Source organism: Marmota marmota, unplaced genomic scaffold (assembly GCF_001458135.2).
Source record: "Marmota marmota marmota unplaced genomic scaffold, marMar, whole genome shotgun sequence".
In the NCBI taxonomy this organism is placed as follows: Eukaryota; Metazoa; Chordata; class Mammalia; order Rodentia; family Sciuridae; genus Marmota; species Marmota marmota.
Genome location: NW_026000196.1, coordinates 2,267,454 through 2,287,409, shown reverse-complemented (window position 1 = coordinate 2,287,409; position 19,956 = coordinate 2,267,454). Strand labels below are relative to the sequence as shown.

At 37.8% G+C, this 19,956-nt stretch overlaps 1 protein-coding gene across 2 annotated transcripts in view; it reads left to right on the top strand.

Annotated features, from left to right (window-relative positions):
- The window catches only part of Adamtsl3 (ADAMTS like 3), a 321,149-nt gene that overhangs the window by 235,865 nt on the left and 65,328 nt on the right, over positions 1-19,956 (top strand). For both annotated transcript variants that reach the window (XM_048790168.1, XM_048790167.1), the window contains exons 18-19: positions 5,258-5,450; positions 5,565-5,744. In XM_048790168.1, coding sequence (XP_048646125.1) covers positions 5,258-5,450; positions 5,565-5,744 — 373 coding nt within the window. The remainder of the gene's footprint in view (positions 1-5,257; positions 5,451-5,564; positions 5,745-19,956) is intronic.

Genomic DNA, 19,956 nt, shown 5'->3' with positions numbered 1-19,956 from the left:
ATTGAACTCAGGGGCACTCAGTCACTGAGCCACATCCCCAGCCCTGTTTTGTATTCTGTTTAGAGACAGGGTCTCACTGAGTTTCTTAGTGCTTCACCATTGCTGAGGTTGACTTTGAACTCATGATCCTCCTGGCTCAGCCTCCTGAGCCTCTGGGATTACAGGTGTGCACCACCATTCCCAACAGGAAAAACATTTCTAAACAAGAGTAGTGGATGAGTGTTTCAAGATTTCTGAGAAGGACTCTTTTTTTTTTTGGTACTGGTGATTGAACCCAGGGCTAAGCCACATTCTAGTCCTTTTTATATTTTATTTTGAGACAAGGTCTCATTAAATTGCTTTGAGCCTTGCTAAATTGCTGAGGAGTCACTGGGATTACAGATATGCACCACCACACCCGGTTATGAGAAGTGCTTTCATCTTGAGCAACAGAAGGAAGGAGATGTTGAGTAATTCTAGTCTTTGTTATAAAACTTAGAGTTAGTGTATGTTGCTGGGGTGGTGGCTCATACCTGTAATCCCAGTGACTTGCAAGGCTTAGGCAGAGGATTGTAATTTCAGGCCAGCCTCAGCAATTTAGCAAACCCATTACCTTAGCAACTTAGCTAGACCCTGTCTCAAAATTTATCAAAAAATGTTTAAAATGGCTGGGAATGTAGCTCATTGGTAGAACATCCCAGCATTTAATCCCAAGTACCAAAACAATAAAAGAAAAAGAAAGAAATAGTTATGTATATTAAAATTTAAAGGTAAATGCTAAATTGAAATTCAAAATTATATATTCATTTTATCTTATTGCATGTGAAATGAATTTGCAAAAAATTTCTAGAATTAAAAAATAATATAAACTTGTATTTCCTTATATATTACTCAGGGCTCCTAGGTACAAGTCATATAAACTCTGGCTAATTTGAGCTAAATATAGATTTTTTGGAAAGATATTAGGTGTCCTACAAGAATAACAGAAAGGCTGGAGAACTAAGTTCATAAAAGACAGGAATCAAGGGAGGACAGACAGAAGGAAAACACCTAAGGTCACACTAAGGTGCTGTCCAAGTAGGTTTTTGGGGGGTTCTTGTGTCTGTTCCCATCACCAGACATTTCTCAAGGATGCACTCACCACCATGTACCACTTCCACTCAGTGATAGGCTACTGGTCCCATTTAACTGTTTTGACTTTGTGGATCGGCTAATGTCCATTTCATGATTTAAGTTAAATGGTCATCTGATGAATCATGGTCAAGTTTTCCACCATTGTCAGGTATTTAGTATCTAAAATGGCCCAGAGTTTGGTGAGAGCTATTTTTTAAAAGAGTATTGCTCTACCTTAAAAGGGTAAATTCAGCTGAGCATGATGGTGCACACCTGTAATCCTAGCAACTAGGGAGCCTGAGGCATAAGGATTAAAAGTTTGAGGCCAACATCAACAATTTAGTGAGATCCAGTCTGAAAGTAAAAACTTTAAAAAAGGAGGAGGAGGAGGATGACAATGACGATGACAACAACAACAACAACTAGGGGTGTAGAGGTATAAGGGTTTTGGTATGGGGTTCACTCCACAGTGCCAAAAATTCTTTTTTAAAAAGGGTAAATTTTATGGTATGTAAACTATGCCTTAATAAAGATATTATTTTTAAGGGCAGCTGAGTTGTTTAATATTTTACTATGGTCTCATTTTTCTTCTTTATTGAAGTTTCTATTTTCTCTAGAATTGATAATTGCTTTGATTTCTTGTTTGCTTAATTTTTATGAGCCTCTCATTAACTTCAAAATCTCTTCTTCCAGAGTTTAAATATCCTCAGTACAGTCACATACATCACATATTTTAATTTTCTTAGTACTGTAGTACTGTTTCCATTTGAGTTCTGGTTCACTGATTTGTTTGTTATGTATAGGAAATGTCTTTAACCTTATTTCTTTCTTTAACTGTTTTTGCTATTTTTCATAACAGAGGGGAACTCAATTATCTGTCTTGCTATATTCTTTCACCCTCTCCCGCTGCATCCTCCCTCCACTTGATTTTTGGATGGATTTATTCAGATTAAGAAGGTTATTATGAATATCTGTTAAAATTTAGCAAATGTTTTTCTTTTTCCACTGAAAGGATACTATGATTTTTCTCCTTACTTTGCTAATACTTTACACACTGATTTCCCATGGTTGAATCAATTTTGCCTTCCTGGAATAAACCTAGCTTGGTCACTTAATCATTTGTATGCTAAAATTTGGTTTAGAATTTTTATGTATGCATTTATAAGAGACATTGACCTAAGTGAATTGGAAGTTTTCCGTCTTCTTTTTTCTGGAGAGTTTATGTAAGGGTGAAATTATTTACACCTTAAATGCTTAGTAGAATCTCAGGAAGTCATCTGATACTGGAGGTTTCTTTTAACATTTTAAATTATAAATTTAATTTAAGAAATGGTCAAATTTCTCCCCATTTGTATGTTTTTCTAAACTGGGTTTTGTAAGTTTTTTGTGGGTTTTTTGAATTTTCTTCAGTCTGTGTATCTTTGCAAATTTATCAATTGTGTTTTTTATTATAAACATACACTCATTATTTTTAATGTCTTTGAAATTGCCCCTTAAATTCCTAATATTGGTAATTCATGCCTTCTCTCATCTTCCTTCATATTTCATCAAGGACTTATCAATTTTATTAGTCTTTTGAAAAACCATCTTTTTTATATTCTAATTTATTTATTTCTGTTCTTATCTTTGGTGATTGCTTTGTTTCCTTTCTTCTATGTTCTTCTATGAGTTTAAATGCTGTTAATAGATACTAGGATTATTAAAGTCAATCTTTCTTTTTTAATGTATGCATTTAAGGTTATTTTTTTCTCTTTGTAGCATTACCTGAATCCTACAAATTTTGACATTTGATATTTTTATTAACATTAACTTAAAAATACAATCTGATTTCCATTGTGATTCCTTCTTTAGCTCAAAAGTAAATTAAAAGGTTATTGCATAATTTCAAATATTTGGGGATTACCTATTTCACTTCCACTGTTATCAGCTATCTTAGCTCAGGCTGCCTTAACAAAATACCATAGACTAGGTGGCTTAACCAACAGCATTTTATTTTTTGTTTGCCTGGAAAATCCAAGATCAAAGTCAGGCAGGGTTTAATTATTGGCGAGGACTCTTCCTGGCCTTCAGATATCCAGTTTCTCACCTTCTTGCTGTCTGGTAGAGAGTGCAAACTCTTTGATGTGTCTTTTTATATAGGCACTAATGTCCTCATGAAGGTCCTGAACTCATAACTCTAACCCTAGTTATTTCCCAAAGGCCCCATCTGCACACAGCCCACTGGGAGACAGAGCTTCAACATGTGACTTTTGGGGAGACATAAACCTTTAGTCTATAACATACATTCTGTATTATTTTAATTTTTTGATTAACTTGTTTCTTTGTGCTTATAATTTATAACTTTATTTAGGATTTAGGGTATATGTTCACATGAAATTTTTTTCTATATATTTATCAGATTTTGTGCTCAGGTTTGGCTAATTTCACAATATGCATTAAAATATTTTAATCTTCTACTTTGGAAAATTTAAGGTATTTGGGGAATTCACTTGTTCCTTGAAACTTTGTAGAGATTTGTTCACAAGAGGAGCAGGGTCCAGACCCCTTCTTGAATGGGACTGCTGTAGTTTCCTAGAAAGTTATCTATTTCATCAATATTTTCAAATATATTCTTAAATTTGTGTTCTTATTAATATTTGTCTTCTTGATATGGGAAGAGCTTGGCAAAACATTTTAAAGCTTTCAAATTTTCCAATTATATTTCTGTTCATTATCTTGCATCTAACAGCTCATACTTCATACATATTTAGACTTTTTATTCAATTTCTGTACTTTAATAATCATTGTATCTTCATTACAAAAATTTCCATATAAATAAAAATTTTCCTCTTTGTCTTATTGTAATTTCATTTTCCCATTATATATACAAATAAAACATTTATTATAGAAAATTAGAAATGATTAGAACAAAATCACTTTTCAATAAACACTAATTTTTTTTAAGAAAACTGATTTTTTTCTCCAGGAATGAATGCTCATTATAATAAAATTCAGGAAAAAATATAGTAAGGATGAAAAGAAAATAACAATCTTATCACTTATCACTGTTAACATTTAGATGTACAAATATGCAGAATTTTCTGCATACATTTATTACTGCATAAAATATAGGATTATTTTTATAAGCCATTTTATGATCATCTTTTCTAATAAAAACACCATGAATGCATCTGCATGTCAGTTGTCCACTTTATTACTTTAATGGCTTCTAGAATTGTACTCTGTGCATGAACAAGTATTTATTTTGTACTTTCTGCATTCACAAGTATTTATTTTGTCCTTCATTGCTAAATATTTAGATAATTTTTCATTTTGTGAAATTTTATTTTATTTTTTTGTCTTTGCTACTACAAACTACTCTGGAGCCACCATCCTTTTATGTACATTTTAAGCAATTTAAAATTTACCTCATGATGTATATCTACAGTAATTAGTTTCATTTTCACTAAAAATTAAATTTTCACAAATTAAAATGAATATAACACATAATTTTTTTAACCCATCACTTGGACAGAGATGTTTTAAATAGTATTATCTGGCTTGGCTCTCTCACATGCTTCTGCTGGGTGTAAATTGGGAGAATCTTCCTTGAAGGCAACTTGGAAATATGTATTAAAAGCAACTGCCCTGGTTTTTCATTTTTACAGATGTTTCATGAGAAAACCTGATTTTTCCAAGATCTTATTGCAAAGGAATCACATTATATTTATGTTGTAAATCCACTCCTAACATAAAGGAATTTTCTTAGGGATATTCCAAATAATGAATCCAGGTGCCCTGAAGATTTCCTGAAGTGTGTTTTTGAGCATTTAAAATTTCTTTTGACACCTATATAAATCATCATTGCCTTGGGACTCTACTCAAAACCAAACCAAGATTTTATTTTTGATAGATGGTGGTAAGGCAGGATGGGAACAACTCTGCTTCTTTTCACTAGACCTTTCCAAACGAGTAAGATCTTAAAACACTTCCCTGACATATTTTCCTTTCAATACTACATTTCTGTATTTTAATTGCATACATTGATGGAGATGCTGTTGCTGTGGAATTTTTATACAGTGTATAAAACCCAGAAGTGCAGAGAAGAACTTAAAATTGTTCATGTAGACTGTTGCACTTTGTCTCATTGGACAATTCAACTTTCCCCACTTGGCTTTTTGTGTAGGTGGCACATGGGCTCCTGGGGTCCCTGCTCAGCAACCTGTGGTGTTGGAATCCAGACCCGGGAAGTGTACTGCCTGCACCCAGAAGAGTCCCCTGCACCTGCTGAGGAATGCAGGGATGAAAAGCCCCATGCCCTACAAGCATGCAATCAATTCGATTGCCCTCCTGGCTGGCATATTGAAGATTGGCAGCAGGTACAGCAGATTGGTGACCCCATGACCTGCCATGCTTATGACAGTGAGGAGCCCTGCATTGCTGTACTCTAGAGTGAGCTGAGCCCACTGCCTTACCTCCTCTTGTCTTCTTAGTGTTCCAGGACATGTGGTGGGGGAACTCAGAACCGAAGAGTCACCTGTCGGCAGCTATTAACAGATGGCAGTTTTTTGAATCTCTCTGATGAATTGTGCCAAGGACCCAAGGCATCGTCTCATAAATCCTGTGCCAGAATAGACTGCCCCCCACATTTGGCTGCAGGAGACTGGTCAAAGGTAAGGACTATTCTCAACTTTACAGTTTCTTCTTTTCTGTTCCTCCTTTGTTTCAGCCTCTTAATAATTCCTCCACAGGATCAGACCAGGACTGCTGTGAGATGAGTAGGGTGTGTAGGGTGCAAATTTAAGAAGACACTCTCACTCTTGGGGTCATGACTGGATGAGGATTCAGGCCTGATCTCAATTAATCATTTTCAGTTTTTACACCGTATTATTTAAACTCTTCTCATAATTTTTTCTCCCAAATGAATCCCTTCTTTGGGAGGTACTAGCATCATAGTATCCCAGGATAAACTCAAAATCAGTTTGGTTCCTTTCTTCCTTGTGTTCCCTCTTAGAATTATTCATTAAACCCTGTCATTTCAACTTTCTGAACATCTTTATACATTTATATCCTCTACAATCTGTTGCTATTATGGTTAATTTTGCCCTTCATCATTTCAAGGTTGGATTATTGCTGTAAATTGAATTCTAGCACGTTGTCTTGTGTGGACAGGAATCAACACAATCTGGTAATGATGCTTTAATTTTTAGGTGGGAATATTAAAGCCCTAGAACTTTAAATAAGATGTCCAAGCTCATACAGATGACAATGTAGGAGCAGAATCCATTCTTGACTTTATTCCAAGGGTTCTTTCTGTTATGAAACTGTTCACTTGATCTACTTGTCTCCATATTACTCTCCCATCTCCAGGCTATCTGATAAACCATAGTATCTCCATCACTGTTTTCATCAAATCAACTGTTTGTGCAGAATCTTCCAGGGTCTTATTACTTGCAGAATCAAGTTCCCCAGAGTCTCCCAGGGACTTTCTTGGTCTGATGGTCTTCTTATTGCAATCTTTTATTCTTATTCCAGCTCTTTATCCTTATTCTAGACTTTTGCTCCAGTCTTGCTGTATCTTTAAAATATATAGATCTACAGGCTGAGGTTCTTAGCAAAGATTCAGAAACAGATAATTCTCATAAGTTGTGTTGTCAGTATTTTGGAACCTCCAGTCACTACCATAAACTGTCTTCTGAGGGTAGAGAGCCAATCTCAACATCAGAAATCACCTTAAGAAATTAGATTGGGCAAGCCAGGCATGGTGGCAGTTTCCTGTCATTCCAGCAATTTAGGAAGCCAAGGCAGAAGGATCACAATTTCAAGGTCAGCTTCAGCAACTTAGCAAGGCCCTAAACAACTTAGTGAGACACTATCTCTAAATAAAAAAAATTTTAAAAAGGTTGGGGATGTATCTCAGTGGTAAAGCACACATGTGAATGAACTAGTGTGTTCACGTGCTAGTTCAGTGCCAGATGTAGTCACACCTGCCACCCTCATCTAGAAGCAGATATTGTCTCCATTTCCATAGATGAGAAAACACAGATTCATTAAGATTAAGTAACTTGTCTAACAATGGAGCTAGGATTCAAACCCAAGTTTGTGTGACCAAAATTTAGTAAGAAGGGTGTATACTTTGATCTTTCATGCAAGAGCAAGCAAGGCCTTTTGAGCCAAACAGACCAATGCTGGATCCTAACTCTAGAGCCTATAAGCTGCTTGTCCTTGTTCAATATACTTAGCCTCTCTGAGCTCCAATTTTCTTTCCTCTAAAAGTTTTGGTTAGTGAGGATAATATGAGATATTTGATAGGGAAACATCTAGCAGAGGAGGGCTTTCCCTTTTTCCTTAAGGGAAAGTCCATAATTCTGGCAGTAGGTTAGATTGATAATACATGTTCTCCAGCTTTGGAGTTTTAACTGGTAGCTCAATTAAGTACCAATATTTTAAAACTGTCTTAAGAAAAAAAATCACAGGTCATAGTCCTATTCCTCATGAAGCTCACTGAAAGTCTACATAAATGTCCCTCTAAATACTCAAAAAGTATTCAGGAAAAGAATTGAATACCTCTCTTCAGGGTCTGCAGAGGAGGAGTTGACCTTGATCCAGCCATTATGCCCTACTCCCTCTATCTAGCTCACAGGAGAGGAAACGATGCTCTCATCTCAACCTGTCACACTATAAGTCAGTGACACAAGGGACAGGAGAACTGTCTTCTCCAACATTCAGGTCCTAAAGCAAGAGGTATGGCTATTCTAGGTGAGACAACCTCCCTAAAATAGGCTGTGGAAGAATGGATAGAAATTAGCCCTGTTGAGTTCTGTGTGCAAAAGTTGATTTGCTTTATTTCCCTCCAACTCACAGCTCCCTCCACCCCGCCCCACTGCTGCCTCTCTCTCTGACACTGGAGATCAAACCCAAGGGCTTTTTGCCTCTTGAGCGACATCATCCATCTTTTTTATTTGTAGTTTTTAATCTTGAGACAGGGTCTCACTGAGTTGCTGAGGCTGCCCTGAACTCATGATTCTCCTGCCTTGGCCTCCCAAATTGCTGGGATTAGAGGTATGTGCTATCTCACCTGGCCCCCATCCTACTTTCTCACAGAAAAAATAGAGACCACAGAACAGAAGTGTTCATTTGAGTATCCCTTTGAGACTGGGTACTAGGCAAAGTTACCTGGTTAATGGTTAGGCAGTGTATGTCCCAGTCACCAAGCTAAACTCAAAGAGTGAACTTTTACTATGTCCCATTGTCACAGGTAGTGCAGATTCCAGTTCCTGTCCCCGTAAAGAAAGCAGAAAGGAAAGGGTCATGCCTTTGTGGAGAGACTCTTGTTGTTATGAATGCTTTATCTGCTTGCTGCGCCGAGTGTGGCACAGGGACTAAGTGGACATCAACTGGGAGATTGCGAGAAGGGAGGAATCTCTAATCCCACCCGACCTCAGCAATGACAGTCAGTTTTTCAGTAAGATCCCCAGGTGTTTAATGCATGTTACAGTTTGAGAAGCATTTTTCACTCGCTCCTCATGCTTGTTTGAGTTACTCAGCTTTAAAATATGTCCAAGGTAGGACTGACTTCAGGCAATGTGCTCTTGGAGCAAGTGCTCCTAACCCAAGTGGGACGAGGCAAGGAAACAGAGGACCTGGGGGCTAGGGAAAGAAGCCAGGCACCTTGTTTATAGGCCCAGCCTAGAACTAGTGCTATACTCTAAAATACCCCACTGATTCTTTCTTTTCTGTAAGAATAAGTAGGTCTTCACAGTGCCCTGTCTTATGAAACAAACTCTTCTCACTGGCCTTTGAGAGTAGAGACAGGTGGTGACATTATTGATTCCCTTTCCTGTCCATTCTCTCAGCAAATAATTGGACCTGCATTTGCCAGTTCTATGTCATTAAAGTGACACCATTGTACTCATGCTTATCTTTGTGTCTTTCCTTTTTTTGGGGACCCCAAATTCCAGCTCAGGCTCTGAGCTACCCACCTCTGTGAAGTCTTCCACTCTCTAAAATCATGCAGCGTTCCCTCCCCACCTTAAACTCACAATGACCCTACTTTTTATTGTATTTCAGTGAGTCACTACTTCCTGAGCAACCATATGGTCTTCCTATCTGGCCTATAATGTCCTTGAGGCCAGTGGCCATGAGATCACTGACAGGTCCTTGGGCCCTACAGAGCTCTGAGCAAGAAAATGTATCCCTCAAGTGGTTTTGAAAAAAATCAGGGAAAATGCAAAGTGGTGTTGAAGTGGTGATTTTTAGAAATACTTGGGTCTGCTAACACAGGAGAGAAAATCATTCACTGGAAAGGTTTTTTTTTTCTGGGAGAAACAAAGGAAAGAAAAAAAGAGGAGGTTACCCACCTGATGTGCATTGAACCTGATGCAGTCAGCTACTCAAGGCAAAGGGCAAGCTCTCCTATGCCAGAAGGTCGGCCCATGCATTTAAGACCCCTCTCTCAAAGCCAAGATCACATCTTCAGGAAGCCACTATCAGGAAGAAATAGGAAGCGCACACATTTCACAGGAAGGTAGGACAAACCTTGGGACACTGAAAGACAGTGTTCAGATGCAGGTACAGTCAGACACACAGCCTGTGGCATGGCAGTCTGGGTTTCCTACGGGGTTCAGCATTTTCCCCGTTAGTTGAAATTTCCTCTCATTTTGGAGTTGCTTTGCTTTGGCAGAGACTCTGGCACCAAATTGCCACCTTTCTCTAAAGCTTCGTGCCAAACTAACCCTTGTGCCATGGGATGGCTCACTTGGGGGCAGCCATCTGTTCTGTGGTTCTGGATAAAGCCCTTCCACATTGAAACTGGCCACTAACCCTGGACGTGAAGTGAGTGAGAAGCCACACCGCAATTTCCATTCTTCATCATGCTGGGTCTGCTGGCCTGTAACTGGAATAGTCCTCTCTCCCCACACTAGCTCTATTCATGGTGTGTGTGAGCTCTGCCCATTCATTGGCTCATTAGTTTGCCTTAGTTCCTTAGATCTGGACTGGGCAATTGGCAAAAAGGAGCCTTCAGTTCTTATACAGCCTTTCAAGTTGTAAGAAAGAAGCATTGACTCATAAATGGCAATCCTCCTAAATGGTAGGTTTCTGTGATCCATATACCCCCGTAACCTGTTTGATGCCCTCACACCTTGACTAAAATCCAGTAACCTTCTCTCATTTTTTATTTTCTGTACGTTGATGGACATTTGACATTTTGTCTATATTTGTCTTTTTCTTTCATGATGTTTCCAGGTGTTTTTTTCCCTGCATATTTGATTACATCTTTTCTGTTAATTTGTCTTCTTCCAAATTTCCAAAAAAACTTGATATTTGACCCTTCAATTTTCATGGCTACATTTTTACTCTCTAGTTGATTCTGTGTCCCTACCTCTACTATGACTTTTATAGGTAACTCTTCTTCTCTAGAAGCAAACTCTAGCCTATCCAATACCATATCTCCAGCTTTCCATGTTGAATATATCCCCATCATTGGAAAACCAAGGGACAATCTCTTTATCCCATCCCAACCAACTCCCTACCTTATTTCCTGTCTCTGCCAGTATATCATCATCTTGCCAATACCTGCAATCACATCTGACTTTTCCACTTCCTGTATTTAGTGACCTATCTGAAGTCCTCTTAATTCTTGAAATGCATCCATATTTTAAGTAAAAAAGGAAATATCTTTATAAATGAGAAATTTTAAAAGAATACATCTAAGATACACAAAGTTTCAAATACAGAATCTCAGTTTTCAATAGAATTATTAATTAGGACACATGAAGATCATCTTGTTTGGGAGCCAGTTTATACAGGCTTGTGAAAATCATATAATATATCTTACTTGTATGTAATTATGTAATTTTTTGGCAACTTGTACTTAATGACATTGAGTTGATAGATTGAAATCAGTCATAATTGGGGTATTTACACCACAGAAATTGGCAAAACAACCAGGACTCCTACCCTAAACATCTTTTGTGAGACACTGACATTTACAAATGCATGAAAGAGTCACACACACACATTTACACAAGGACACAGGGTTTTTTCAGCTGTTTTATTCCTGTGACCAAAAAGCCTGACAAAAACAATTTGAAGGAAAGTTTATTTTGGCTTATGATTTCAGAGTTTTAATCCACAGTAAGCTGACTCCATAGCTGTGGGCTTGAGGTGAGGCAGAACATCATGATGGAAGGACATGGTGGTGGAAAGCAGCTTATGGCAACCAGGAAGCAAAGAGAGAAAGAGAGAGAGAGAGAGAGAGAGAGAGAGAGCTAGCGAGCGCTCCACTCACTAGAGACAAAACATAAACCCCAAAGGCATGCCCTCAGTGACCTACTTTCTCCAGCCACACCCTATCTGTCTATAGTTTCTACCCAGTTAATCAGTGTCAGTGGATTAATCCACCAATTAGGTTACAGTTCTCATAATCTAATCAGTTTGCCTCTGAAACATTCTTGCATTGTCTCACACATGATCTTTTGGGGGACACCTATATCTAAACCATAACATTCCACTCTTGGCCCCCAAAAGCTCATGCCCTTCTCACAATGCAAAATATATTTAGTCCATTTTCAAGAGTCCCCATGATCTTCACAGTTCTGGTATTACTCAAAAGTCCAAGTCCAAAATCTCTTGTGAAACTCAAGAAAAACCCATGGATGTTTTCCACTATAAAGATCGAAAGCAAGTTTCATATATATAGTATATAATGGCACAGAATAAAGTTTCCATCCCAAATAGAAGGGGGTGAAAAAGGAAGTGATGAGACCAAAACAAAACTGAAATCCAGCTGGGGGCAAACAAGTTCTATAGCTCCACATCTGGCATCCGGAACAGATGGCATTGTGAGGCTCTCTCCAAAGAGCTTGTATAGCTCCACTTCTATTGTTCGGCTGGTTGCAGTCCTCTTGGCATGTTGCTGCTTGATTCCTTGACAGATATCCCACATTACTGACATCTCTTAATCTCGGGAATTTTCACCGCAGCTTTGGCTTCCTTCTCACATCTTCATACATTACCCTCTCAGGAGCAGCTTGAAGGAACTCTAACTCTGCTACACTTTGCCTTGCTTTCCAGGGCTTCCTTTGAAATCTTGGTGGAAGCCTCCATGACCCCTTAACTCTAGCATCCTGCATTCCTGCAGAACCAGCACCATATGGTTGATGCCAAGGCTGCCACCATCTCAAGCAGTAGCCAAGCCTCCTGGGACCGCACCTACAGTAGTCTCTGAGGGCCTCATTGGCTGACCACAGTGAAATGACTTCATAGATTCCCCCCTCTGCAATTAGGAGCCCCTAATATCCCTTCCTAAAGGAACTTTTACTCTTATACCCTTAAGCCTGTGATAGGTGTGGTCTTGCCATTCCTGGGATGCCCACAAGCCATCTTTCCTGTTGTCTCTGGGTAAAGTACTTATTATCTTTTTAGTGACTGTAATCTCTTCAACAACCACAGCTTTCTTAGCCCCAGTTTTACTTGGACTTTTGTAGCCAAACTGCAAGTTTTTCAAATATTTTTGCTCTTGATTATCACAGTAAACTTGGCTAAAAGCTGCCTGCAATATCCATTCCACTGCCTGAATGCTGTACTGCCTGGAAGATTCCTCTTCCAGATTAATTAGTTCTTCACCTTTAAATTCAGCCTCACAGAAATCTGAGGACATGAGCAAATATAGACAACTTTTTTTGCCAGTATGACATGAATGGCCTCTACTCCAGTTTCCAGTAGAGTCTGTTCCAGAGCCCAATCTCTACTGTCCACAGTTCTGTTGGCATTTTGGTTTTCTGAACTCCCAGCAGAATCAGCTATTAATCTCTGCTCACAGCATTCTAAAGCTTTTCCAGCCCACATCTCTATACTTTTCTGAATTCTGCTTGCAAACCGGTTCACAGTGCTTCTGATTCACATGGTCAAGTTAGTCCTAGCAACAATTCTACTCTTGGTATCAATTTGTTTTGGCCAGCTTTTTCATTGCTGTGACCAAAATAACTGACAAGGACAATTTAAAGAAAGGCTTTATGACCTATGGCTTATGGTTTCAGAGTTTCAGTCCATGATTAGCTGACTCTATAGCTCTGGGCCTGGGGTGAGGCAGAATATCATGGCGGAAGGACATGGTGGAGGAAAGCAACTGAGGATATGTTATCCACAAGACAGAGGTCCACTCACCAGAGACAAAATATAAACCCAAAAGGTATGCCCTACTGACCTACTTACTGTAGCCACACTCTACTGTCTATATACCACCCAGTTAATCCATATCCAGTCAATCCATATCCTAATCCACTGATTAGGATCCAGTTCTCATAATCTAATCCTTTTGTCTCTGAATGTTCTTGCATTGTCCACACATAATCTTTTTGGGAAACCTCATATCTAAAGCATAACCCCCCCACACACATGCACAGTTACTGATAAACAATTTCAGCTTACTGGTGGTGCCCAGGATAGAAATGACCTTAAGAAGTTCCAATCTGTGGAATATTTTTTTGTTTTGTTTTAAAGAGTCTAAGAAACTTTGTTGGGCTTCTCTTAATACATTCTAAAATCTCTCTCTGCATAATTAGTGTTTGGTGGGGCCAGGAGATATCTGACATCTGAATGTAGGTTCACTCTATCAATCATTATCCTGTGGAGTTAATATCGCCTTGATTCATGGTCTTTGATCTTAAAGCAGTACCTGTTTTTTTTTTTTTTTGGATATCCCTCTATGAATAAAAAACATTCCAGTTTTCAAGGTTTTTCTAAAGTCCTCTTTTTACTCTCACTATGTGGAATTAATTATGAGTTTCTTATTACTAATCATTATGTAGATAGCCAGTCTTTACTTAATAGTGGTCTTTCTAGAGTCAGTATGACCACTTACTCTTAAATTCTGACCCATTCAGACTGCACCCAGTTCATTCAATTATATGCACTTCTATTTGGTCCACTTATTTTAAATCTCTCTCTCTCTCTCTCCCTCTCTCTCTCTCTCTCTCACACACACACACACACACACACACACACACACAATCTGAGCATGCCTTATTTTCCTAACTAGATTGTAGCTGCCAGAGGGAAGGACCATCTCCATCTATCTGTATTCCACTTGTTGTTTGGCAAACTCTCATTGTATGGGATAAAGAGACTTATAAAAGCTTCTTCTAAACTGAATATTCCTATTCCATAGCCTTTCATGCTCACAGTCATTTAAACAACAGCATTTATTGCACACTGCTGTGCTGATTACCCCAGGCTCCAGGAATCAGAGACAATCAAGAATATTCCAATGAACTCACAGTTTAATGAGGCATGCAGTTGAAATAAGGTTTACAATCATGTTTAAAGAATCTAATAAAGGTGTCCCCGGTACAGAACTATGGAACAATTGAGGGAAAACATCTGTGTCTGCCTGGGTCCCAGGAAAGTGTTGTAAAAGACATAACTTTAGACTTGAATCTTAAGAAATGAGTGCAAACTGTGTGGAAGTAACATAAGGGTGTTGTTCTAGGCCATGATAGCAGTGTATGCAAAGGCACAGACTTGTGAGTTTACCAGTGGTATGTGCATGGGAACAGGATGCATTGAGGAAGTAGAAGAAGATGAGATAGACTGGAGAGGTTGCAGCCAGATGGTGAAGGACTGGGGGTACTTGTATCAATCCCTGTATTTATGATGGAGGATGTTTGAATAAGGAAATACAGTTCAGGGTTTCAGACATATAATTCTGGCTGCACTATGGACAGTGTATCACAGGAAGAAATTCTGGAACTTGAGAAACCTTGTTAGATGGAGACTGGAATAAAACCAATGAGGAATAAGCCATTGAGATAGAGAGATAGTTTTGAAATGTAGTCAGGAAATATACTTGACATTTTTGGTCATCAAATTGTTAGAAAATGAGCAAAAAGAGTGGCATTCCTTATTTCTGTCTTAGAAGGCTAATAGAAGAGGTGGCCATTAATTTTAAAATTAGTGAAGATGAAGCATATTCAGATTGTGATTTGAAAAGGAGAGAAAATGGGTTTAGTTTAGATATACATATAGTTTGCTAGTCTATAAAATCTTCACTATAAGTTGTAACTATACAATTATCAACATGTGAATGGTAGTTGAAATCATAGAAGATGAGTACTTTGGTATCTAAAAGCATATTATTGAAAATAGTTCATTTAAAAACTATTTAGGAGGTTTCCAGTGAAGCAAAACTATGGTGGAAGGATGGTAGTTTAATATTCTCAAACCCTCATTAAAAAGCAAAATGAAAAATAAGAACAGTAATTAGGATTTCAAAAGCAAAGGAAAAATAAAACATAGATAACTTTAATGAAAATGACATAAGTGGGTAAGACCAAACCACACACAGTAGCAGACACTAAAGAAACTACAAATTTAGATCTAGGAAGAGATTTTAAAACAAACAAACAAACACATGGAACACAGGAGTCAATGATAATTACCACGACAGGGTTCAATAGAACCCTGAGCAAGCAGACCTCAGACTAGTCAATTCAACTGAGAGAAGATTCCAGGTTCCAGAGTGTAACTAAGGGTAGGATGATCATGCAGATCCACTCAGAGGTGTCCTAAGAAGACTGAGAGTTCAGGAGAGTTCTTATCTCTAAGGTCTTCAGAATGCTCAACAAAAGTTGTCAGAATTAATATCTGAGTTCAGAAGGAACACATGGGGAAAAGTAAAGAGTTCCTTGGGAATGCACAAGTCCAGAGAGTACAAATTTCAGAAATGTGGCCAAATTGCTAAATTCTTCCTTTTAACACCAGAACCAGAGAAAGGAGCCTTAAACAGTGAACATAATTACCCTGAAATTCTCTACTGCACTACCACATACACTCCCCTTTCCTAAAAGCACAGAAAGCAATTTAATTTCTCTAGTACTTTCAACAACCCCCCCCAAAAAATACTGTAAGTGAAAATATCAGTAACACGTCACCTTGAAACAGATAAAAATATGATTTAATATTACAAAATGAGCTCAAAGAAACTAAGAAAACTACGGACACAAATAAAAACAGAAAACCTAAGATGAGATGAATAAATAACAAGTAAATGAGCAAAGATAGCTGACAGGGTTCAGGAAAGAATTAGAAATCTAGGGGGAAGTTTTCAGGATGTAGACTATACTAGAAGGAACCCAAGAATAATAGATACAGAGAGTCATAATGAAGGTGACCAAAAACAGAAGGACAGTGAATGGAATAAAAAAGAAATGAGGGGCTGGGGTTGTGGCTCAGTGGTAGAATGCTCGCCTAGCATGTAGGAGGCACTGGGTTCGATTCTCAGCACCACATAAATGTAAAATAAAGATATTGTGTCCACCTAAAACTTAAGAATAAATATTTTTAAAAAAGAAATGAAAAGGATTCAAGTGAAAATGACAGATATAAAACACAGGGACAGAAATTCCAGTGAATACAAAGTCCCAGGGAAAGAAAGCCACCAAAAGAGTATAACAGAACAACACCATAAAGAAAACACTTGAATTGCCATTTTGAAAGGGCACCCTGTATTCCTAGGAAAATTGACCCAGAGTAGTCAATATCAAGACACATTTTTCTAAAGTAACTAAAGTAAATGCATTTGTGCATCTGGGCAAAAAGACTCAAGTCACTCATTAGGTGAAATATATATATATATATATATATATATATATATATATATATATATATATANTATATATCATACAGACATTAGATTTCTTCTCTCTCTCTCTCTCTCTCTCTCTCTCTCTCGGCACCAGAGATTGAACATAGGGCCAATTAACCTCTGAGCCACATCCCCTCTCCCCAGCCCTTGTTATTTTTTTATTTTGAGACAGGGTCTCACTAAGTTGCTCAAGGCCTCTCTGTCTTTGAACTTACAATCCTCCTGCCTCAACCTCCCAAGCTGCGGGAATCATAAGCATGTGCTATCATGCCTGGCTTGGCATCACATTTCTTGACAATACTACCCGTACAATGGAGCAACATAATTAATATACTGAAGGAGAGAAAATGGGAGCCACAGACTTTATATCTTGCTGAAATAACCTTCAAAAATTTAAAGGTTATAGACAAATAGTTACAAAGATGTGAGAACTCAGGGTATGCGGTTCCTATATGCTCCTCCTACTGAATCTATTGGGTCTCTGTAGTGAACTGATAGGTGGAGATTTGGCACAAAGTTGCTGCTTTGTAAATGGTAAGGCACTAATCATTCTCTCTATATATGTATTTCTCTCTCTCTCTCTCTCTCTCTCTCTCATACACACACACACACACACACACACACACACACATATACACACGTAAGTAATTTGTGAACATTCTCTAGTGGCACTCTTAATTTGTACTTAGCAAATACAAAGTAACATACGATCATCACCCAGAAAAAGGATTTTTTTGAATGATCCTGCTAGCATTTATGACAAGGAAGAAAAGTCAAACATGTATCATTGGAAATGTCTTATGAGTAATGTTTGAACAAAAATGGCTCAGTAGTAGTTTAATAAAAAGTTTTACTAAAAAGTTTTATTGTATGGCAAGCGCTTAGCTGATCATTTGGCTTAAGAAAAATAAGTAATTTGCCAAATCATAATTTAAAAATACCTGTTCAAAAAGCCTATTGAAAGCTTTTCTCTCTACTGAAAAAGAATAATAATCAGGGCTTTCCGTTAAACATGACAATAAGGCATTTTTAAAAATTCCTTTTGCCTCCTTTGAAGCCCTACAAAAAACCCACAAAGTGAATGAAAAAGAGGAAACACTTTGTCTTCAATGAACAATGAAATGGCCACAATCCCAAACTATAAATCATGAAACACACCTGCCAAAGACCATAAAATCTGGACCAAAATGAGAGGGAAGTTTGAGAGCTGACAAATATTTTCTTGGGCGCTGAGCGGGGTATAGATTTCCCAAAGAGTAAGTATGGTCATCCTGAAAGGTCTGTTCAATAATTCTCTGATTACGGGGACTCCTAGACTGAGGACCATGAGCTTCCCCTGAAAGCACAGAGAACGTCCCTGCAGAACTGTGGTGGGAGACAGCGCTGCAGGAGAAACCACATTTGTATACCTCCTCACCGTGGAAAGATGCCAGAGATGAAGTGGCGTGAAGGCAGGGAAGGCGGCCTTGCCCAATGATGACACAGTGAGCCACTTATTTAAAAAGCTCTTTTCTTAGTTGTGCCAACCATTCAAATGCCAGTCGGAAGAGAGTTGTGGGCAAAGGAAATAAAGAGATTTGGTGACAGAGTGTTGAAGACAGTAAACTGCCCTCGCTCACTCACGTGGCTCACAAATAGCCAGTTGCATTCAGAACCCTGGCATGCACATCAAAACGAGGGGAAGTAGAAGGAAGAAATCAGGGTGTGGGAAAAGGAAACTAAAGCAAGAGTCACATAGGCAACAGAACAAAAGGTCTTTCCCAGAGAAAAGTTCCAAGAGATGGGTCCATGGCTTCCAAAGAATAGATGGTCATCATATCTAACAGGAAAGAGTCTTAAAGGTGAGGTTTGAGAGCTTTGTTTGTTTAAGATTACAAGATGGCATGAGATAAAGACAACTAGAACAGTCAGGAAAAAAATAAAAGACAAAAATTAAAAGTATCAGATGTACAAGTTATAAACAACAATAGCAAAAAATAAATCAATTGAAAAGAGAATGATGTACAGGATGGAGTACATCATGAGAAGAATGGAAAAGAGCAAAGGTGCAATATTGATTTTAGAGACAACGATGGGTATGGAAAGCAGACAAAGGAAATCAAACATTAGCATAACTGGTATTTGGTGAGAACAGCAATACAAATGTAACAGAAATATATTCAAAGATAATGTAAGGGGAACTGACTTCCTTTAGCAATGACTTTTTGTCAGCAGGTCATAAAGGCACATCATGTGCCAAAAAATACAACCTCCTGAGACAGCCTGCATAAGGTGCTGGACTTTGTGGATAAAGAATTTATCCACAGGCCTCTGAGCAGGAAGGGCAAACACATCAACCACAAAATTTTCCTGCTGGTCCTCATTTGTTCTGCATTTGTCAATGCAAGACAATGGAGCAGGATCTAAGGGAAAGAAAGCATGACTCAGAAGTTTCTCTTTATCCAGGTTGTTCTTTATGTAGAAAGGTACCAGAAAGGCAGTCAGGGAACATGATGCTGATGAGCCCCTCTTGAAAACCCCGTAGAGCCAAGAGGAGACACAAAGATGATTTAAAATAGAGAATACAGGAATGTTTTGACCCTGGTAAAAAATGATGGAAGATGAATGATGAATTTATTTAATTGTAGAATTAAAACTAATCTATTAGCAGTTCAAAACAGAATGTAAACTGCAGAAATCTTGACATCATCTAAATGATATAATGTGAGCTAACTGGGAACTTGGAGAGGAGAGGTGCTTAATTCCTCATTATTCATAGTAGAAGGTCCCTAAGATACTTTCTGAAGTCAAAATATGTCATTAAAAGTAACTATCCAAAGTAGACATTATTATTGCTGTGGGTATATACGTGACTGCATGACCAATGTAATTCTGCAACCTGTACACTCAGAAAAATGAGAAATTATATCCCATCTGATTCAAATGTATGATATATCAAGATCATTGTACTGTCAAGTGTAACGAATTAAAACAAATAAAAATTTTTAAAAAAAATAACTATCCAAATCTCTTGTTGGTTTTCTTAATCTTATTTCTTAACTTTAGACATTCTTTGAGGGAATTGATTATAGTAGAAAAAGATGTATATTCATCAAATCCTTTTATTTTAGTTTTTTCTTACTATACTTAATAAAATCACATTAAATTCAAATTAAAATTATATGATACACAGTGATTATCAAGTATTAATGTTATTTTATATATAGCATTTGGGTGATTCTTTAAAATATTAGTCAACT